At 34.8% G+C, this 23,936-nt stretch overlaps 1 protein-coding gene across 1 annotated transcript in view; it reads left to right on the top strand.

Annotated features, from left to right (window-relative positions):
• Nucleotides 1-23,936, top strand: part of GRIK2 (glutamate ionotropic receptor kainate type subunit 2) — a 775,369-nt gene that overhangs the window by 723,748 nt on the left and 27,685 nt on the right. Inside the window, exon 15 of the mRNA XM_006140134.1 lies at nucleotides 7,193-7,418. Coding sequence (XP_006140196.1) covers nucleotides 7,193-7,418 — 226 coding nt within the window. The remainder of the gene's footprint in view (nucleotides 1-7,192; nucleotides 7,419-23,936) is intronic.

Below are 23,936 nucleotides of genomic sequence, written 5' to 3'. Positions count from 1 at the left end.
TGAAGTTAGGCTCCTACCATTCCAAAGAAACTGGAAGATAAGGGATGCTTTCTTCCTTGATGACTAATTACCTTTCAAAAATAGAACTCCTGGACCCTTGACCCAGATAGACCCAAGCTGTGAAATAGTTAGGGGCTTCTAAAAATATCTAGATCTCAAGGGGATAAAGGAAGAACTTATAATTACAAGGTTTCTAAAGTACATAAACTAAGTAAAGGGAGGGAAGGACCTTAGTGGTTAGGTCCTTTGAATTCTGTACAGACCAGGAGGTTAAGAGAGAAAACAGGCACCTGGAGGCAGAAAAGGGTGTGTCTGAAGTTTAGAAAGTTGAGGGAAATGTTAAGGCCTCCTTGTTTGCTCTTCATTTTTCTATTATTTTCAAGCAGCTGTTTTCTTGACTCGAGGTGTCCCAGAGAATACTTCCATTAATCATCATACTTATCAAATTCATGTCGAGTGTGGCATCTCTTAACTGTCTTCTTTGTCTAGAATGTTCTGGAACTCTCATATTATACATTTAGCATAAACTCATATTTAAGATCAGTTTATTATCTCATTTATTTCCTCAGGGCACTCTTATTTTTTTTTAAAGGTATATTTATTTTTTCCACGACAGAGAGTCAGATAGATAGGCACTGCAGTGGGGCTGCCACGCTGGAATCCATCCCCAATTTCAAGCAGCCAGATCATAGTCACACACTTATGCTCAGCCTACTCAGCAAGGTCCTGGGACCTGAACCTAGGACCTTACTCACATAGGTCCAGTCGTGCTCCACTGTGTCACCATCTGGCCCTAAAGGTACTATGTTTTTAACCACACCTTAAGAAGAAAAAAAAATTTTTTTTTGAGGTTTTTGCTATAGGGAGCATGCGCTCACCAGAAAGACAGAGAGAAAGAGAGAGACAGAAAGTGAGATATCATCCCCCCAGGGGGGAGGGCCACACCACAATCCCTTTTCTTCCATTCTCTTCTTGGGATCTTGGGCACGCACACACACACGCCTGGCATGAGTTTAAGCTGCTGGGTCCAGGACTCGAACCACGGTTGACTACATGGGAGTTCAATGACATAGCCATTACGCTAACTGCTGGTCCCATGTTTTTCATTTTTGATATCAGATTTTTAATACACATTTGTTCTCTGAATGCATTTTCTTCAACAGATCTGTGTGTATGTGTGTGTGTGCGTGCGTGTGTGTGTGCAATATGGTTTTCCTGTCTGAGGACATTTATGTCATTTTGTTTGTTTTAATCTTTATAATTGATATTAAAGGTTCTTTTCAAATATCTGATTATCTTTGTCTAATCATATTTGATAATTTTTAAAAGGACCACTGAAGCTCTGGGTACTTAGAAAAGGGAAGAAAAATATTTGAGCTTGCCTTTAGGGTATGCAGTGTGTCTTTATAGGGCACATATGCTTGCTGGAGAAAGACAGAAAGAGAGGAGAGAGAGACAGAAAGTTATGCAGCATCCATGGTCATGGGAGATGGTCATGTCACGATCCCTTCTCCATTTCTCCTTTTGGCATTTTGGACTCTCATGCATACTTGCCTGGCATGGTTTTCATGCTGTGTAGTTGGCTATGTAGGATCCAGCCACCACCAGTTGGCCTGATATTTGTCTTCATGTAGAGTTGTTATAATGAGTGATTAAGGGGGCTAGTAGATGGTGTGGGGTTAAAGGTCCTGGATTCCCACATGGCCTACCATGGTTTGAGTCCTGGACCTGGTGGCTTGCTTCCTCTCTTTCTCTTTCTCGTTCTCTCTGTCTTTCTCTGGTCAATAATAATAATAACAACAAATGGAATTAGATAAATATTTTTTTAAAAATGAAGTGATTAAGAATATGAACCCTGCAGCTAATCTGGATATGTCTGATTTCTGGTTCTGCCACTAAGTAGTCATGTAATTTTAAAGAAGTTATTGACATCTTTGTATTTGGGTTTTCTCATTGCTAAAATGGGGGGAAAATACACACCTAATAGAATTCTTGTAAATATTAAGTGATTTAATATTTGTAAATAATTTAAAATTAGGTTTGTCACATGTTGAACTTCATATATGTGTTAACTCCTATTATGATTATGATTAATATGGTCTCTCTGTAGCTATTTACTTTTGCTTGAGACTTTTCTTCATTACTCTTCCTGGAGAAATTCCTGGAGAAATGCTTTTTTTTTTTTTTTTTTGGAGAGATTTACGCTGTAGAGTACTAGAGTACGTGCACTCTCCAGAAAGACAGACAGAGAAACAGAGAGACAGAACATGAGAAATCACCCCCGGGGCAGATGGCCATGCCACAGTCCCTTCTCCTCCATTCTCCTCTCTGGATCTTGGGCACACATGCACACGCGCCTGACCTGAGTTTAAGCCACTGGGTCTGGGACTTGAACCGTGGTTGACTACATGTGAGTTCAGTGACATAGCCATTATGCTAACTGCTGGTCCCTCTTCCTGGAAAAATTCTAAGAACCAGGGCAAGCAGAGAGCTTACTGCCCTCAACATTGGTTGTAGTCTTCAATTTATTCCCTCTGGTTTCCATATGCCACACCCTGGCTCAGCAGGTCCACTGTGGTCTTGTTTATTCTCCAGAGGTAAAACTTACAGCCCTCTGCTTAGGGGGCTGAGCACTCACCCTGCTGCTCAGAGATAGGCTCTAATGACCTAAGTCTTTTAAATACATACTGTCAACAAATTCTACTTCTATTTAATCCATCTTCATTATGACTGCAAAGGGTGTGGAACTGCCAATCTCTGGACCTTTTGGGAATGGATTCTAATATTAGTTGGTCCAGTTACAACTAGTTTATATACATGTCAGCTCAAAATTTTTGTTTTTACACCTTTCCCTTTTTCATTGTGGTTTCATGCCATGGAAGAGAGTTTGTGTTTAAAACTTGTATTCAACCTGCCATCTTTGCCAGAGTTTTTTCTGATATTGTTTTGTTTTAAAAATAACCATGTGGTACTGTAATACTATATTCTCTTCTTGAAAAAAATAATCCGAATTACCAAAATGCCTCACTATTGCAGAGTGTGGTTACATATTTATTTTCTCATTTAATTTTCACAATAAATTTATGAATTTGGCAAGGCTATTTCACTAACATATAAACATAAATTTGAAGGATTTAAGTGGCTTACATAGGACATGTTATATATTATTAAAAAGAATGTAACACTAGTGATTGTTACTATTGGCTTAGCTGTACTTTTTTCTAAATTTACTTATATATTATTTAAGTGAAGAAAATCAATGATATATGGGTGGTCAGATATATTGGGAAAAATGTATCTTAAAGAGTTTGTCTGAAATACTTCCCTTTTAGAGAGGTTTTGTTTTTTTTTTTTTTTTTTGCTATAGGGCGTGTGCTTACTGGAGAGAAAGAAAGAGAGAGACAGAAAGCCAGAAATCACTCCCCAGAGGGGATGGCGACACTGAGTCCCTTCTCCTCCATTCTCTTCTTGGAATTTTGGGCATGCATGCACATGCATCTGGTGTGAGTTTTAAGCTGTCTTGATCAGGACTTGAGCCACTGTCAACTATGTGGGAGTCCAGCAATGTAACTATTACACCATCTGTTGGTCCCTCAGGTACTTTTTCAAATGCTTTGAAAGCCCTCTTTAATGATTTCAGTAAAAATCATGCTGTGATGGTTTTTGCTTTTAGACCTGCGATTTGCTATACTCTATTATTAAAAACAATACAAGTAATAAAATGATCAGAAAATTGTAAGTATTAGTCCTTTTCAATTTTCTGTAAAAATAGGTAAGAGTCGAATGACTTAATAGGTCTGTATTTCAGAAATTATCCTTGATATAGGAAATTTCTGGAGATCAGTGTAGATTGTGCAACTACTGTTTACCTCTATTTAACAGAGAGTGTATGATAGGAAAGCTCGTGATGTGTATTGCATTAACACTTATGAAGAATAATAAATCAGCAGCCACTCTTATTTCTTCAATCAGGCTTTTAAATTTATTATGAGAATTAAAACAATTTGGGTGACTTTTGTATCCAAACCTATTTTGCAATGATAAAAATAATAGATGTACTGGGACCAGCAGTTGGTGTAATGACTATGTTGCTGGATTCCCGTGTAGTTGACCACGGTTGGAATCCCAGACCCAGTGGTTTAAACTCACGCCAGGCACATGTGTGTGCATACCCAAGATCCCAAGAGGAGAATGGAGGAGAGGGGATTGCGGCGTGGCCATCCTCCCTGGTGGGTGATTTCTAGCTTTCTGTTTCTCTGACTCTCTCTGTCTTTCTGGCAAGCGCACACGCCCTATCGCAAAAAAACTTCTCAAAAAAAAATAATAATAGATGTACTTATATCTTCTCCAGACAGGATGAAAAAATAAAAAAGACAGTATACTAAAATTAAATTAAATTAAGTTAATTAAATAAATACAATATAAATGGATCAAACTATACAAGAATCATAGAAATAATAGACAATAGATATTGGAAATAAATAAATCATATTTTAAAAAATCACTTATCTAAATGTAGTTTAAATGAGGGAGCACTAATTTTAATGCTAAAAAATATAATAACATTATTTAAATGATTAGTGATATTGTAACTATTTTGTTCTCTTTTTCTTTATGTTAAAAATATTTTTCCTCTAGTTTTATTTACAACTAATTTTTATCAATGAATAGAACACATCATGAAGCAAAAATTAAGTACTAAATCAATAAAACACTGATTTCTAATGTTCCTATAACCAAAACAAAGCTGGTAATTTAGAAAAATTTTACCACTACAGGTAAAAATGACTTCCTGTATTCGTTCTTAATTCTCTGCTTGATTTTGGCCTTAGAAAATATACCTATCTTAGGGACCAGCAGGTAGCATAATGGTTATGTTGCTGGACTCCCACATAGTCGACTGCAGTTCGTGTCTTGAGCCCGGTGGCCTAAAACTCACGCCGGGCGCGTGTGTGTGCGTGCCCAAGATCCCGAGAGGAGAATGGAGGAGAAGCGAATGTGGCGTGGCCATCCCCCCCTAGGGGGGTGATTTCTTGTTTTCTGTCTCTCTGTCTCTCTCTGCCTGTCTGGTGAGTGCACACGCCCTATAGCGAAAACCTCTCAGGGATGCAACCGCCGTACAGGAAAAACCCCCCCCCCAAAAAAAAAAAAAAAAAAGAAAATATACCTATCTTATAGGATTAAACTATCACTCTTCTTTAAAGATGTTACTACTAGTCTAACAGGTGGCACAGTAGTTATAGTGGCTGGGTCCCATATGGCCAATTGCATATTTTGAGTCCTGGACCCTGTGGCATGAAAAATGTGCCAGGAGTGTGTGTGTGCATGCCCAAAATCCTGAGAGGAGAATGAAAGACTAGGGATTATTACATGGCCATCCTCTCTGGTTGAAGGAGGCTTGGAGGGTGCTTCCTTATTTTCCCTTTTTCTCTGTCTCTCTCTGTCTCTGGTGCCTGTGTGTGCCCTAAACAAAGATGAAACAGAAAGTAAGAAAGAAATTAATTAAAAATATATTTTAAAAGATATTACTACCTAAATTATCAAGTGATGAGTATGTAGTCTTGATAATAGCAACTTTGGGTTCTATTTACAGGGTTGTGTTTATCAACTATTAGTCACTGATTCATGAAATTGAAAACTGTCCATTTTATTTCTTTACATAAAATTCCTTCATCTGCATGTGAATTCTATTTATGCTTTTATTTTGTATTTCAATCTCATTTAATCCAAATTTAGGAAGAAAAATGATTTACTTTAGAAAGTGAGCTTGTCTTAGCTACTGTTTTGGATAGACAGATAAGACTTTACAAATCCCCATTATTGGTCCTAACAATGTCAATAAAAAAATGAATCATAATATAAAATACTTCTTGCAAAAAATTGACATGCAGCCTTAGCTTCCCAAAGTTATAATCCCATCAATCATATTTTAGGTCCTTCGGCCTCTTTCTTTTAGATATCAAGCCTCTGATCTTTTAGCATGTTTTAGTATTTAACTGGAGAGCAGAGATTTGTATTTTTACCCTCTCAGCTCTAATACTATCCTTGTTTATAAAGCCCTACTGTACTTTAGGGTTGTTTTTTTCCCCCAGTAAATTATAAGATTTTTCTTCCCATTCTATTATTAAAGTAGATCCACAATTTTTCTCAGTATTATTATGCACATACCTTTTAGTGGAGATAATAGCATTATTACATTACTGACCTTGCACTATAAAAATAAAAGCACACTTATGTTGCAAAAACGATTCCACATCTACGTGTTTGAAAATAGTTTTGACTTTCTACAGCCATGCAACTTGTATGATGAATAGGCTCCTTGAATTTATAACCTTAGTATTATTTTGATATTTGTATAAGAATTAAATGAGAAAAAAGATTTCACAAACTTTCAATAAACAAATGCTAACCTTTTCATGTTCATGTTTTACTAGTGCTTCTGAATAAAACCCATTTCCTTCCTTAGTAATGAAATTCTTATAAATCTCTATTGAGATTTTTCTGTTGAGTATAAGAATTATTCAATTTTATCAGTCCATGAAGCTCTAGTTTGTAGACCTGGATGATAGATTTCTGGTTGTCCTGAGGCATGCAAAAAGCAGTTCTGTGGTGACCAGATTGTGTCTCAGTGGAAATGTAGTCATCCTTATTTGTAACATCCTTATTTATAACAAATTCCCCTCATGTCTTCAACCTATACCGTTGTATATCCTTAGGGGTTAGTGTGGCATCTGTGTTATAGCCAACCAAAGAGAAGAAAAACAAATGCGCTCTCACAGATTTACAGTGTCAATCTGTGTCCAGTGTCTGCCTCTTCCAAATTTCATGTTATAGTAATATTGAAAATAAAGTTATACACATGACATATTCTTGTAAGATAAATACAGAAGATTCTCCTTATTCATCTTATTTATTATTTTCTGTGATTTACTAGTTTGCATTTGAACAGTAAGACATTTTCAATATATCTGTTAGAAGTATTTTCTGTACTAGAAAATATGATTAGGAATTGCTATGAGAAATTTTATTCACATTTTGATTTGTTTGATTTAGTTAGTCCTATATTAGTAAATACAATTATAAGGTGATATGAGTCAATTAAATAGAGTGAGTTGTGTCTAAATATTGTAGGTCTACATGGAAACTAAGAAATATCTTTCTTATAATCAAAATGTATTTTATGTTTTCTCAGAAATCAAAAATCTCCACGTATGACAAAATGTGGGCCTTCATGAGTAGCAGGAGGCAGTCAGTGCTTGTCAAAAGTAATGAAGAAGGAATCCAGCGAGTCCTCACTTCTGATTATGCCTTCCTAATGGAGTCAACTACCATTGAGTTTGTTACCCAGCGGAACTGTAACCTGACACAGATTGGTGGCCTTATAGACTCCAAAGGTTATGGCGTTGGCACCCCCATGGGTAGGTTACATGTCAGCCACTTGTTCTTTGTCCATTAATCTTTATTGCTGTGAGAAGGGGGTATAATGATGCCTACATTTGCCATCAGGAATTTTGTGTTTACTGAATGCATCTTGTTAACTTCTGTTATAGTATAAAAGCAGGTTAATGATTTGGATATATGCTTCTAAATGGGTAATTGAAAAAAGAAAAATTAATTCCTACTGAAACAGTTAGTAGACATTTTTGCTGTATCAATGTTGAGAACCCATAACATTTCTTAAAGACCTTTTTCTTTTCAAAATTGCATTTAAAAACATGTTTTAAGAATGGAATAAAGGGTTTGTGATAGTTTATTTTTTTCAGTTGTGTGGCTTATGAGTATAATATTTAAGTAGTGGAGTTATCTAAAAGAATGAGCCATGATGGTTCCCATGGAGATTGTTTTAATTATTTTACTTAAAAGAAGGCATAAATAGGAGACTATTTACCAGCAATATGTCTAAAATATTTGATCTTTAATATTCCCCTCTCATATATGGCAAATTATTTTTATTCATAATAATTAAATAAAGTACAAGATAATTCCCAGGAAAAATGAATTTTTAAATTATATTTTGTTTTAGTTTTTATTGATAATAATAGAAATATCCAAGTCTGGGTAATTTTGAAAGAGTAGAGGTTTATTGGTTCATGGTTTTGGAGGTCCAATGCCTAGAGGCTACATCTGGAACAGGTTTTTGATAGAAACTTCCTGTAAAGGTTGAGGCAGCACTGGACATCACATGCTAAGACAGAGCAGAGCAGATCTTGTATCTTTGCTCATGTGTTCTGATTTCTCTTTCCTTTAAACGTTACCAGGGCTCAATCATGAGGGACCCACTCTAATCACTAATTAATCTTATAAGGGTTAAATTCACTTTATAATCCCATAGTCAGATTAAGTTTTCTCTTAATATCATCACAATAGGAAGCAAATCTCAGCACATGAATTTTGAAGAATCCACATTCAAACCACAGCATATATACAGTCATGCACTATATAATGATGTTTCTGTCAAGAATGGACCACATGGTCAATAGCAGTCCTATAAGGAGCACACAGGTTATACCACATAGCCAAGTTGTGTTGGAGGCTATACTTCCTAGATTTGTGTAAGTATCCTCTGTGATTCCTATAATGACAAAATAGTCTAACAGAAGATTTCTCAAGAGATATCCCCATCCTTTAGCAATACATGGCGTTACATACTTATACATGTATGAACATATGTATGTGTTTGTCATAAATGAATAAATGCATAAATACATAATATTACAGTATATGTGATATACAGAATGATTTTCCTAGTAAGTAAAGAAGGAGAAAAATAAAGGTAAGGGAACCAGCAGTTAGCGTAATGGCTATGTCGCTGGACTCCCACGTAGTCGACTGCGGTTCGTGTCCCGGACCCGGTGGCTTAAAACTCACACCGGGCGCGTGTGCGTGCGTGCCCAAGATCCCGAGAGGAGAATGGAGGAGAAGGGATTGCGGCGTGACCATCCCCCCTGGGGGGTGATTTCTCGCTTTCTGTCTCTATGTCTCTCTCTGTCTGTCTGGCGAGCGCACGCACCCTACAGTGAAAATCTCTCAAAAAAATAAATAAATAAATAAATAAAGGTAAGACATTTATGGGATGCAGAAATAGATTATTTTCTGTAGATGATAACATGTTCTGTATTCTTAGCTGGACTGGTGTGAAGTATATTCATGTTGGGTAAATCCAATTTATAAGCTAGCAGTGTGTAGTGATTAAGTGTAGTAAATAAATTAAACATAAATAAATAAATAACAATGTCCATGTCCTAATCTCCAGAACATGTGACTGTATTGCCTCATTTAGCAAAAAGGAACTTTATAGATGTGATTAGGATAAGGATCTTGAGATGGAGAAATCTTTGGATAGGTCTATTGTAATCACAAGAGCCTTTATAAGAGGGAAGCACCAGGGTAGTCAAGTTAAAATGTGACAAAGGACTCAGTTTTGGTGGCACAGTGGTAGCACAACACTTGGCCTTGTGGAAGATTGAGGTTCAGTTCTAAGGTTGATCTCCACACACTGAGTGGGTGCCAATGTGGGTGCCCATGATACTGGCTGATTGAGAAAGGCTGGGTGAGGGTTTGGATGTGAGATCCTCATGAAGGCCCTTGTTTTTCTCTCTCTCTGACTCTTTCTTTTAGAATAAACTTTAAAAATGTGCCTATGGGGCCAGCAGGATGGAAGTTAAGGCTCTGGGTCCCACATGGCCCACTGTACTGTGCAAGTCCTAGATCCAGCAGCTGGAAAATCATGCCAAGCATGTTTGGGTACATGCCCGAGATCCTGTGAAAATAATGGAGGAGAAGGGATTGGAGCATGGCCATCCCCGTGGGGATTGATTTCTCACTTTCCCTCTCTATCTAATTTTTCAAAATGTGTTAGATTGGGCTTTTTATTTGTAGTAAGGCTTGGGTTTATTGCCTTATGCTGCTGGAGCACTCAATTTGTGACATTCTCCATAGTTAAGTCCAATATGATTGTTTTCCTCTGTAGCAACCACGTAATGAATATAGAAACTTCTTGAGTTGTGGCACCCATGTTTGGAATTTGTGATGTATAACTTACTTGATGATTTTTGAAATGTATTATTTTTTCAAAATCATATATATAACTAATAGAACGGACCAATAATATACTACATTATCAATATCATCCTATTGTATTATGCACACTGGTATTCTAGACTTAGCCTTTTCACTTACTATACTCTTGGACAAATCACTTGAAATTTATGGTCTCTAGGTTTTTGTTTGTTTCTGAAGTATATTTTATTTTTTGAAGTATATTTTATTCAGAGTACAGAGTATGCTTGCATGTGAGAGAGAGAAAGAGAAACGAATTCTCAGCAGGGGTTCATCACGCCACAATCCTCTTTGTCCAGTTTTCAAGCTCTTCAGAATTCTGGGCACATGCACATGCTCCCAGAGTGGTTACAGGGTGACTAGAGCTAATGGTAAGCATGGCACCTTACCTTATTAAATTGATGACTTCATTAAATAAACTTCAGTAATTCAGAAGAGTACGAATTGATTAAGACTTAGGCAGAATGTTTGTGGATTAGACTTTATCATAGATATATCCATTATTGAATTTTACATAATAGCACCATTGAAATGATTTTTAAAAAATAATTTTGGTTTACCTAATATGAAACCTTAAACCCACATTTTTCTTTTATTGCTTTTTAATTTTTTTTTGTGACTACAGTATGCTAATGTGAAGCACTGTCTCTCACATACTGTTTTCCTCTGAAGAAAAATAAATCAAACTAGTTCATTATACACATTTTAAAAACTCACTGAGATGTTTCAGATGTGAAAACTACTTTAAAGAAGAAAGATAATAGTTGAATTAGTTTTAAGAAAGTTCTCCATTATAGTTTATTACAACTGTACAATAGCAATTTTTGATTCTTCCCTATCCCTAACACTATCATTATTTTACTCAAAACATACTAAAGCAAATAAAGATTTTGATAGTTACATAAACATTATTTTTAAAATTTATTTTATACACTCAATTAAAGTATATCACTTAGCTTGTAAAGTGAACTTGCCCAACATGAATACCCCTCACACCAGTCCGGTTGAGGATACTATACACCATAAACATTATTTTTAATGGAACTTTTTAAATTGGGGAAAATACTGAGTATTACATTTGGAATTTCTTTTCCTTTTTTTTTTTTTTTTAAAATTGAGAAAGGGAACATGCAATTACTAGAAAGAGAGAGAGAGAGAACCCAACAAAGGGGTGTGCTCAGTCCAAAATCTTTTGCATTAATTCAATCAGGATTTGGGGCACAGACACGCACTCTGTGTTTTTCAAGCTAAGATTTGAGCTGAAAGTGAGATCCTTCTCCTGATGCACAGGGCTTAACTGCCCTGCTATGGGCAGGTCCAGTATTAGGAATTTCTATTTTTTCTAATTTATCTTATAGAAAAGATAAGAGAACAAAATAAATTTAAACTATAAGCCTGAGGATGGAGATTTTCCTTGCCTTTATCTCTTAAACTCTTTGCTATCAGATCAACTCTTGCCCTTCCCAAGAAAGCTGTTACTATGAAAAAATTCATTAAAACAGGCGAAGTCACTCATGTGAAGAATTTATAAATGTTAACTGGAATTGTATTTCTACAAAGAATCATTTCTTTACAGTGTGTAGATTATTATAATGTAATATGTAGGATATTAGTATCTTTATTAAAATGAATTTTAAAAATGAAGTGAGAGCTCATGATGAATTTCAAACTTTCAAACTTTCCTTGACTTTCAGTATAAAATTATTGTGCATATAAATAAAAACTTCAAAGGAACAGAGTAGTACTTTGACATGACATATATTATGATCAGAAAATAATATTTTAGCATATTCTTCTTTTTGTGGTGTTTGTGAGTGTTTTAGACAGTCTCACAATGTCATGATTCTCTTGCCTCAGCCTCCTAAGTAGCTGGGACCACAGGGGTGCGCTGCCATGCCTGCCATTTTAGGGTGAGCCTGGAAATACACCTGGGTCTCCCATGTAGCCTCAGCCTGCTGAGCACCAGCATCCAATGTATGCTACCATGGCTAGGTCAGATATTCTTCTTTATTTTCATTGTCAAATAATATTAAATGTAAGTTTATTAAAATATATCATTATTGAGACCAGCAGTTGGCATTATGGTTACATCACTTGACTACCACACAGTCAACCATGGTTCAAGTCTCAGAACTGGTGGTTTAAAACTCATGCTGGGTGTGTGTATGTGCATGCCCTAAATTCCATGAGGAGCATGGAGGAAAAGGGATTGCAGCATGACCATCCCCTCAGGGAGATGTCTCACTGTCTCTCTGGTGAAAGAATGCACATGCCCTCTAGCAAAAATCTCCTTAAAAAAGTATCATTATTGCTAAAAACGTGTTTAATGTATTTAACATATATTTTGTTTTAAGTCTATTTCTGAGGATAAAATGAATATTCAAATCGTTCTCTTACAGGCATTGCAATGTCTTTTTAATTTTTTTGTTCAGATAGCTTGTTTTCTCCACTTTAATTTGATATATTGAATTCTTAACTTTATCAAGTTATATCTTATTCATTCAAAACAGTACATAAAGCCAAAGTGCTTCTGAAATTCCGTACATTATGAGTCTTAACTCTCTTATAATTTCATCAAAGAAATAAGATCTAGGAGATAACAGACATTTTGGACTTCACTTTCTTAAATATTTTACTTTAGAGAAAAAGACAGTAATTTATAACTTTTCTCTTTCATATCTCTGCTAGGAATATAGGTTCATGAATTATTTACATGTATTTAGTCATTAATAAACACAATGACATACGACTCTAGTACTTGAATGAGATTCTGACCTTCTCATGGACTTTTCAACCAGCATCATAATCTGCATTTCTCAACTAGTTAGATTTGATTTTTCTGTTTTCACCCATGCATATGAAAAATTATTAGTAATATATTATATATACTTATTTTTGAATTTTGTTTAATCATAAACCAAAAAAAATGCATTTAGGTGTGAAAAAATATGATTTGAGACTCCTGCTCTTTTCCCAGCAAGAATTAATGAGATAAGTCCATTTAAAGCAGAGAAATATGGGCTCAGGTTCTGGAAAATTTAGATCAGTTCCAGAAATTCCTTAGGATTTTAAACTTCTATCTTTAGTAGCTATAATCCATAATGAAAATTTCATCTTTACTGATTTTCTAAGTGTGATCAAAGAAAAGAGCTTCCTCTTCTTTGCTTTTATTGTTGCTCAGATTTTGAGATATTGACATGGTGGCATATTAGGTTCAGAAAAGGAGATTAAAATAGAAATTACCATGACTTTTTTTGTAGTGGGAAAAAGAACACATTTTTAAAATTATACATATATTTTCCAGCACACGTTTATTTTTTCCTCAAAAACTCACACATTTTTTTTCTTAGCTTGCCATTTCTCCTCCTATGTGATTCACTTAGGTGCTCGCCATCCCCATTGATCACTCTCAGTGTGATGATTACTGTCCAAAGTGTGTTGGGAGATCACTGAATGACTCAAATATAAGCTATTTAATTAGAGAATTTCTGTTTACACAAAAATTCCTTAGTGGAGCAATCAACAATGATGTGAAGGTAAATGCTAGACAAGCATAAGCTGGTTTAATTAAGTTTGAGGTACTATTAAATTCCTTTCCTAGCTTTCCTGACTGTAGCAATATTATTTTTATGTGGAATTTACTGTATGGTAGATTTTTGAAGTTATAAGTGATCTTATTCACAATAAGCTAACTGAATTTCACATTTCATCCTACATAATTAGAAGAAAAAGAAAAGCTTTAGCTGAGGTAAAAGCAAAAAGAAAACTGTGGTAGTTTCATTAAGGACTATTTAAAATGTGTGAGCAGTTGCAGTCTTGCCTCCTAATTCACAGTAGGTGATAATCTATTTATTCGAACAGGGAGCATTTCTACTTAATGGCATTTTCAACTGCATTGCCTTTCTCCTGACTGCCCATACTAAAAGCCTCCCTCGTTTCTGTTTTTCAGATCTGGAGTGCATATTGCACTTTGAGGACTAGGCAGACTCAGCAGTCCATGGTAGGAAAGCAGCAGTCCAGAAAAGATCCATTAGGGCCAGTTGGCGTTACTTTGGCTTGCTTTGTACAGTTTGGTAGTTATATTGTAAAATGACTGAAAGTATCATTAAAACTATCGCTGTATTTAGCAGTGAGCCAGTGGCCTATTTCCTCATTTGTTAGTTCCTTGCAACTTTCATATTAGTAAGATACATGATGATGTGACTACTGCAAAGGGAATGGAGGGAATGACATTCATGTCTGTGATTATTGTCAATAGAGAATTTACACTAATCTCAGTTTCCCAATTGTACTTGTGGGATTAAATCAGTAGTAAATTACGATTAGTCGATATATAATTATTTCATAGTTAAAACTCAAAATAGTCACGCCATAGTTATAGAATTACTGAAATATATGTTATGTGTGAAAAATGTAAAGACGAAGCAGACAAATGTATAATGCCCTCTAGTATTTAAGGTTAAATTTAAAAACATTTTTTTCACACATAAAAATATTATATACATTTTATTTATGTATTTACTAGTTCAATTATAAATATTAAGGCTCTTAATGCTGTCTGTACAGGGTAATGTTTTAAAATAAGTTCACATTATTCTATATAAAATAGCATTAGTCTTATTAATAATCTTAAGTTACTTCTATTTCATATAATATCCCTAATTAGCCTAAAATTAAAAAACATAAAATAATGAGTTGTATCATTGACATTTTTATATGGAAGTGTACTACTTTGACATTTTGAACAATAAATCTCTTTCACTTCTATTTTCTAATGTTAAATGCATGAGAGATACTGTTTACTTCTCACTATTTGATGAAGATATGGAGAGTTTGTACCAGAGGAGGCATGTTGTTTGTTTGAGGCAAATGCCAGTGTTCATAAAATAGAAATCAGTATGAGAAGCATGTTTTTCTCGTTTTGCTCACCATCCATTTCTCGAATTCCCAATTCATCATGTAATAAGTACTGTAATATTCATCATTACAGATGCATAAAATTGCCAGCCTTCAGTTTTTCAGCCTTACTGAAATGAATGAATACATTTGTCTTCATTAGTTTAACATAATGCACAAAAATTGATGTAAATTATTCATCTTTCTGCAGGTCAACCCTTCCATTAAAATGCATTCTATTTTTCTTTGCATAAGCAGCATAATTTTAATGGTAGTGAAGTGATTTTGCAAGGCTAAATAAAGATCTAATAATTTTCAGAGGCTGAATTAAACAAACAAACAAAAAAGTCAAATTACACCTGTAGAAGCTGCACATTCCTGGCATATTTGTTAAAAGTCTAGATTGCATGTCACTGAAAACAGATGAGAGTCTCAGTAAGCGATGCCCGCTCTGCAGACATCATCAACAGACTCTGCATGTTAGAATCAAGGAAGCTTCCAGAGGGAATTTGATGAATTGTGAGCACCAATTATAAACAGTTTTCATTAATATTGTAAATTCTGACAAATAATATCCAAACATAATTTTCACAAAAACAGAATTAGTTCTGACAGAGTTTAGACACGAAGATTGGATAATTTAATTTATTTAGGAAGAGTTTTGTACTAATTAGTCCAAGATCACAGATTCAAATTCTATTTTAGATTAGTTAGCTATAGACCAATTAATGTGACAGATACCCTTGGGTTACCAGTGCTCAATGAATCCTTCTTATTAGAGGGAAAAAAAAAAAAGTGAAAGCATCAGGGTAAAATATGTAAGTACTAAATGCCCAAAACAAATACCTTGCAGTTGCTGGCCCTCATGTGATAGGTATAATCTTAGCGTATGTGGTCTTCATTGCCAGATGAGCTGTGTGTAAATCCTTGTTTCACTATGGTGTCACAGGGAAACTTGGTGGTTACTAAGCCTCCCACAACTCGGTGTCTTCATCTATACCTGGATGTAGTTATATCTACATCATTGGATTATGATAAAGATTGAGCATATTTTAATTAGATTGGTAGCATTTGGATCCAAACATAATATATCAAAAAATTCTAATGGACAGTTTTGAAAAAAGTTCTCTAGTAATTGAAAGGCTGTATTAGTGGTCTGTTATTTGCATCTTTTTATTAAACTGTGTATTTTTATATATATTCAAGAATATTGACTATGTACAAGATAAAGCAGAATGTTAATATGATCCATTATTAGTCAATTAGAAAACTTTTCTATTTAACCTAACTAGGGTTTTTCCATCAGCCAATTAAATAATATATTGTACTTAGATAACTCCTGTTTTGTGGGAAGAAAGTGATTGATATCTACTTTATAAGATTGAGGCAATTTGTATTGCAGGACATTTTCTAAACAAGTAAAATAAAGATTTTCCTTCTCCAAACATCTGCTGAGGATTTAGTAAATAATGACCAAGATGCATTAGAAGAAGAATTAACTCTAAAGACATGTACAGGTTATTTGCATTTGTTTAATCTATGAGAATTTAAATCACTCTTCAACCAATTTAACATCATAAAATAGTGAACATAAAATATATATCATTACTTTCTTTAGGAGACAAGCATGAGAAAATTAATTTGACACAAAATAGGAAGAGTACAATATTAAGCTTAAACGAGCAGTCTGCTATAGTGTAGGGACTCAAGCGAAGTTCAGCAAGGATTTAGCAGTCGAACCAGATTGAAAAAGAATCGGAGTTCTACCTTAAAGGATTGGTCATTTACTTTCTTTTTTCAAAAAGCACACTCTCACTTAGTTTTGGTGTTCTTGATGAATACCTAAAACAATTTAACTTAAAATGCTTCAACTTCTATAATTAGGTCATTGAGATTTGATACTGAATTTGGAATGAAAACATCACAGTAAGGAAAGTATTTCTGATGTTTTCATTCCTACTGCTATTCGAAGGATTACTATACAGATGGAAAACTCACAAGGAAGGCAGGGTTTTTAGGGCAGAATTATTTCTATTTTATACTTAGTGTCAGAGTTTCATGATTTAATATCCAGAAGAGAAATGTGACAACAAATCTACTTCACCGACTGCTTTTAACTAACATGTATGAAATATGTCATTACCTATGAAAATAGTTTGCTGTTTCAATATGGGCTGATAACATTTGCCTTCCATTTTCTTTATCCCATAAATGAGAGAATATTCACACTATGAAAAGAAGGTAACTGTCAAAGGCACGTATTCTAAAATGTGAATTATTTATCAACACATTTTATGACCTCAAGTAAGCATCACCCTGTGTGATCTTAAGTGTGTGGTAATTTATTTTAATATTTAAAAGATATTCCTCCAAATTGAATGAATTAACATTATTCTTTTAAAATCAATTTTATTTTATTATAAATTGAGAATTTTAATTCATCATAATTAAAGGATGTAAGGTATGATTATGATTATATATACAATAAAGAAAAATTAAATCAAGCTAATTAAACTAATTCTTATGGACCAGCCATTGGTGAGGTGACTAAGGCAGCTGGATGCTCATGGCCAGCTGCATGATTGAGTCCTGTTCCTCATGTGCATGTGTGCTAAATCCTGATACAAAATGGTGAAGAAGGGACTGTGGTGTGGCCATCTCCTCCAGGTGGTGATTCTCACTTTCTCTGTTGCTGTGTTTCTCCCGTGAGTACACCTTGGTAAAATCGCAAAACTAAAACTAAACTAAAATAAAATAGCATACTTATTTTTTTGTGAGGAGAACATTTGAAATTTACTTTCTTAGCAATTTTTACATGTACAACATATTATCATTAATTATATTTACCATTCTGTTGTTCTTTTTTGTTCTCAAAAAAGAACCCTTCACTCCTAATATATGACTTCACACTCTTTGACCATCAACCTCTCTATAGCAGACTCTGTAATAACATTCTTCTCTGCTTCGAAGAGTTCTATTGTTTTAGGTTCCAAATGTGATTTGTGATTGTGATCACACAGCATTTGTCTTTTTTTTTTTGGAAAAGTTTTCGCTATAGGGCGCATGCGCTCGCCAGACAGACAGAGAGAGACATAGAGACAGAAAGTGAGAAATCACCCCCCAGGGGGGATGGTCACGCCGCAATCCCTTCTCCTCTATTCTCCTCTTGGGATCTTGGGCTCGCACGCACACGCGCCTGGTGTGAGTTTTAAGCCACCAGGTCCGAGACACGAACCACGGTCGTCTACATGGGAGTCCAGCAACATAGCCCTTATGCTAACTGCTGGTTCCCAGCATTAGTCTTTATGCGCCTGACTTTATTTTTTGGGTGGGAGAAGTTTTTGCTATAGGGTGTGTGTGCCTACCAGAAAGACAGATAGAGACAGAGAGACAAAGTGAGAAATCATCCCCCAGGGGGGATGGTCACACTGCAATCCCTTCTCCATTCTCCTCTTGGGATCTTGGACATGCATGTACACGCACCCGGCATGAGTTTAAGCCACTAGGTCTGGGACTCGAACCACAGTCGACTACATGGGAGTCCATCGACACAGCCATTACACCAACTGCTGGTCCCCTGTACCTGATTTCATTTACTTACACTTTGAGTAATGTTCTCAATTTCCATCCTTGTTGCTGCAAATGACAGGATTTTCTTCTTTTTAATGCCAAATAATATTCTGTTTTGTATATATAGAACATTTTCATCATTCTTTCATTTGTTGGTGGGTACTGAGGTTTTTTCACTAACTTGGCTATTGTGAATTGTGCTGTAATGACCCTGGAAGTGCAGCCATCTCTTCTGGAACCTGATTTCAATTTTTTGGGGTAAATATTCCAAAGAAGTGTAGGGTTGCTGAATCATATAGTAATTCTACTTCCTTTTTTTTTTTTTTTTTTTTGTGTTTTTTTTTTTTTTTTTTGAGAGGTTTTTGCTATAGGGCATGTGTGCTCGCCAGAAAGACAGAGAGAGATAGAAACCGAGAAATCAGCCCCCAGAGGGGATGGCCATGCCGCAATCCCTTCTCCTCCATTCTCCTCTTGGGATCTTGGGAAGACGTGCCCGGTGTGAGTTTAAGCCACCGGGTCTGGGACTCGAACCGTGGTTGGCCACATGGGAGTTCAGCAACATAGCCATTACGCTAACTGCTGGTCCCATGTAATTCTATTTTTAGCTTTTGAAAAACCTCTATATAGTTTTCAATAATGTCTGTACTAATTTACATTTCCATTGACGCTGTACCAGGGTTCTCTTTTCTTCACATTCTCACCCACAGTATTTACATTTTGTCTTTTTTGATAATTGCCATTCTGACAGGTGTGAGGCAGTTGTATTTCCCTAATGATTAATGATGTTGAGCAATTTTTAATATATCTATTGAGCATTTGTATGTTTCTTTTTGTGAAATGTTTATTCAGTTCCCTTTCCCATTTTTTTTAATATATCATTGCCCAGACCATATCTAATATATCATTGCCCAGACCAAAGCTATTTAGCTTTTCCTGTATGCCTTTCTGTAGTAGTTTTATCACTCTGGCCCTATGCTTAAGTCCTTATTTAGAATTGACTTTTGTATATGGTGTAATATAAGAATTTCATTTGAGTCAGCCCCATGTCCTGGTGGTTAAGGGAGCTAGATCCCATATGCCTGACCACACAGTTCAAGTTCCAGTCCCAGCAGCTTGAAAAATATCCCAGGTTTATGAGCGTGCATGCCCAGAATACTGACAGGATGAAGAGAAGAAGAAGGGATTGTACTGTGACTGCACGTTCACTGGGAGGTGCTTTCTCCACTACTTCTTCTCTTCTGTCTTTTTTTGGCATATGCATGTGCCCTTTGGCAAAAAAATTAAAAATTCATTCTTCTGCATGTGAATATCTAATTTTTCCAACATCATTTATTGAAGAGACTATATTTTTCTCATTGTGTGTTTTTGGCAACTTAGAATCAATTATACACATATGGGTTCATTTTGGGGATCTCCATTCTATTCCATTGATTAATGTGTCTATTTTTTTTTCATTACCATGTTGTTTTAATTATAATAGCTTTGTATGATAGCTTGATATTAGGTAGTGTAACTCCAGTTTTAATTTTGTTCATTTATCTTGGATACTTTGGTTGTGTGTGTGTGTGATTTCAAATCAACTTTGGAATTATTTTTCTATTTCTATGAAAAATTATATTGAAATATTTTGGGGACTTGCATTGAATATGTAGATCATTTTGGGTAGTATGGAGATATTAATGATATTAATTCACCCATTCCATGAATGTGGGTTATCTTTCCATATATTTGTATCTTTTTTTAAGTTATTTCATCAACATTTTATAATTTTCATTATAACATCTATTTTTTTCATTTCTGGTTTTATTTATTTGAGTCTTATTTCTTAGTCTATTAAAGGGTTGTCAATCTTTATCTTTTTCAAAGAACCTACTCTTGGTTTTGTTGATTTTTGTCCCCTATGTTTTTTCTATTCTCCATTTCTGTTTTCATCTGATTATTTTCTTCTATTGACTTTGGGTTTAGTTCTTTTTCTAGCTCCTTCAGGCATCACATTAGGTTATTTACTTGTGATTTTCTTTTTCCCTTTTTTTTTTTTTCAGGTAAGCATTTATTACTATAAACTAGCCCCTTAGAACTTCCTTTGCTGCATCTAAAAGGTTTTGATATATTGTATTTCCATTATCATTTGTCTTAATTTATTTCATGAATGTTTTCTTTATTCATGATAGAATACATGCACAGACACATGAAGAAGATAAAGGAACACCTGCTGCAGGGTCCAGTCATGCTGCAGTCTTCTACACATGCTTGCAATGTTTCAGGTTGCCAGAATTGGGGATCTGAATCGTAGTTGGCACTTGAAGTCTGACTTCTCTTGAGCAGTGCTTCACTGATGCACAAGAGTCAACTCTTAGATATTTAAAAAATTTTCCTTTCAATTTCTTCTTTGATATGTTGGTTGTTCATGAACATGTTGTTTTAAGTACACATATCTGTAAATTTCCCAAGATATTTCTGTTATTAGTTTCTAGTTTCACAGTGCTGTAATTGGAAAAAATACTAAAAATAATTTTAATCTTCTTAAATTTAAGACTTGTTGTTTTGTGGCCTAATAGATTGACTATTATGGAGAATGTTCCATGTTCAGCTGAGGATAAAAAATGTTCTGATGCCATTCAATAGAGAGTTCTAGATTGATCTCCTAGGTTCAGTTAATCTAAAGTGAAGATCAATCCCAATATTTCTTTGTTAATTTTCTGTATGTGTTATCTGATCATTGAGAAAAGTGGTTCATTCATATTTGCTTTATACACTCAAGTTTCACAGGGTTGGGTGAATATTTATTTACAATTGTCATGTCCCCTTGATAAATTGACCCTTTATCATTAAAAATGGACAGTCTTTGTAAATCATAACAGTTTTTAACTTGAAGCCCATTTTATCTGCTCTAAGTATAGCCTCTTCTGCTTTTTTTGGATAATATTTACGGGAAGTGTTTTCTTTTATCCCTTTGATTTCAGCCTACACGTGCCCTTTAAGCTAAAATGCACTTGTATAGGCAGTATATTGTTGGATTTTTAAAAATCTTTTCAGAACTCTGTGTTTTTTTATTAAAAAGTTCAGTCTATTTACATTCAAAGTTATTAATAGATAAGGACTTAGTTCTGCCATTTTGTTCATTGTTTTCTGATTGTTTTTTATCATCTTAATTTGCATTTCTTTAATGACATATGATGTAAATCATCTTGTCATAGGCTTTCTTGACATTTGTATACCTTCTTTTCTATTTTTTATATATATTTTTAATTTTTAAATTTCGTTTTCTTTTATACTTTCAATTACATTATTATTTGGCTTACAAAATAGATATTTCAACAGGTGGACATTTCTCCCCTAGTACAGTTGATAAAACTACAAAATATCAACAGATAATACCACATTTCTTTGTGCCATTAATGCTTTGCCTTCGTATTTTTCTTCTAAATGCCCTTCCTCAGACCCTCCTCTTTCACACACACTGTATCTGATATTTACATCTATATACTGCGTTTCTATATCTTCATTGGTAAGGTGGCTGTTAAAATCTTAGTTCCGTTTTTTTAGTCAGTTTGCTTGCTTTATTTTTGGTAAATTTTAAGAATTTTTTGAGTATTTTGCATAGCAGTCCTTTATCAGATATGTCTTTTCAAATGGTTTCTCCAAGTCTAGTATTTTTGTTTTCTTTATACGTCATTGGTTTTTACCTCTCTTCTCTCTTTCTACATGAACAGTCATTTATATTATGTCACACTCAACTGTGGCCTTGATTGATATCTTCTTGCACCTGGTTCTATTCTATAGATCTAGAAAAAATGAATAAAGTAGTTGGGGATGCTCTCACTATCATTTTATTTTCTCATATATACTTTTCTAAACCAGTAATACCATTCTTGCAGGTGGTGTGGAGGATAAGGCACTAGATCCCACATGGTTGACTGCAAGGTTCTAGTCCCAGACCAGTGGCTTGAAAATTACTCCAGGCATGTGTGCGTGTGTGCTTAAAGTCCTGAGAGGAGAGTGAAGGAAAAGGGAGTGCATGACCATCCCCTTTGGGGAATGATTTCTCACTTTCTCTCTGTCTCTCTCTGGTGAGCACACATGTCCATAGCAAAACAAAAGCCAAAGTCTAAAAACCAAAACAAACTAAACCAGCAATATGTGTTGAAAGGGTACAAAGAAAATTAGACACAAGATAGTCAAAGAGAAAGAATTATCATCCCTACTCCTATTTTCGAATAGGAGTATCCCTTTTTGTATACCTTTTGTAAAGTCTGAAATAGCTCTGTCACATAATTCTGTAACATTTCTTTAACATGATGTCCCTAATAGTTGTAAAATATTATTCAGTATATATGTCCTCTATTGCGCTGAAATTCTTAAAATTCACCAATAATAAAGCAACTTGGGGACTCATGGTTACTAGCACTCATGCTAAGTAGTTTTTGTGTATTTACCAATTAATAATGAGATAGAAGGGATAAAAATGATTCAGACATAGTCTTTGCCTTTAGGAAATTTATATTATCCTTCAATGGGAAAATAAATATTTAAATATTTTAGAATATGATATACCAAATTCTGTATGAGATTATCTGCAATACACTATGGTACCGAAGATGAGCAATCCTATATATCTATGTGGAAGCCAACTCTAAGTGTGTAAAGACTAGGAAGGGTGAACAGAAGTTGTTTATCTTCTAGATGAGAGGAAGTTCAATCATAAAATTAGAGAAATTGTGAAAAGAGGTCACTTAGTTCAAAGGGAAATACAACTATTTTTTATTGATGGTAGATTAGATAAAAGAAAAGAATAAATTCAGAGAGACTGAGATGGGTAGAAGGAAAGGATTGCATGATCGTATTTAAGAATTAGTGTTTTATCCTATGGCTCTAGAGCACCACTGAGAAATGTTTAGCAAAGAAATGATATGAAAAGACTTGGAATGCTTAGAGCTCACTAGGCATTAGGGAGGATGGCTCACTTTTACCTGTAAAGGATTTATATCATAAAAATTACAACTACATGAGGTAATATATTAAATAGAACATTTAGACATTCTACAATGCATATATATTTCAAAACATCATATTGTACATGGTAAATACATACAATTTTATATGTAAATTAAGTATATTTGAAAAAATATGAATATTTAAATTATAGTGAATTAAATTTATTCTTTCTTTCCTTTTTTTTGGGGGGGGCGGGGTTTGCTATAGGGTATGTGTGCTTACCAGTAAGACAGAGAGAGACAGAGAGACAGAAAGCGATAAATTACCCCCAGGGTGGATGGCCATGCCACAGTCCCTTTTCCTCCATTCTCCTCTCGGGATCTTGGGTACGCACACACATGCACCTGGCATGAGTTTAAGCCACCGGGTCCAGGACTCAAACCACAGTCAACTACATGGGAGTCCTGCGACGTAGC

This window comes from Tupaia chinensis, unplaced genomic scaffold (genome assembly GCF_000334495.1).
Source record: "Tupaia chinensis unplaced genomic scaffold, TupChi_1.0 Scaffold000022_1, whole genome shotgun sequence".
Lineage (NCBI taxonomy): Eukaryota > Metazoa > Chordata > Mammalia > Scandentia > Tupaiidae > Tupaia > Tupaia belangeri.
The sequence above is the reverse complement of the archived record's forward strand: the minus strand, read 5'-3'. Positions and strand labels throughout refer to the sequence as shown.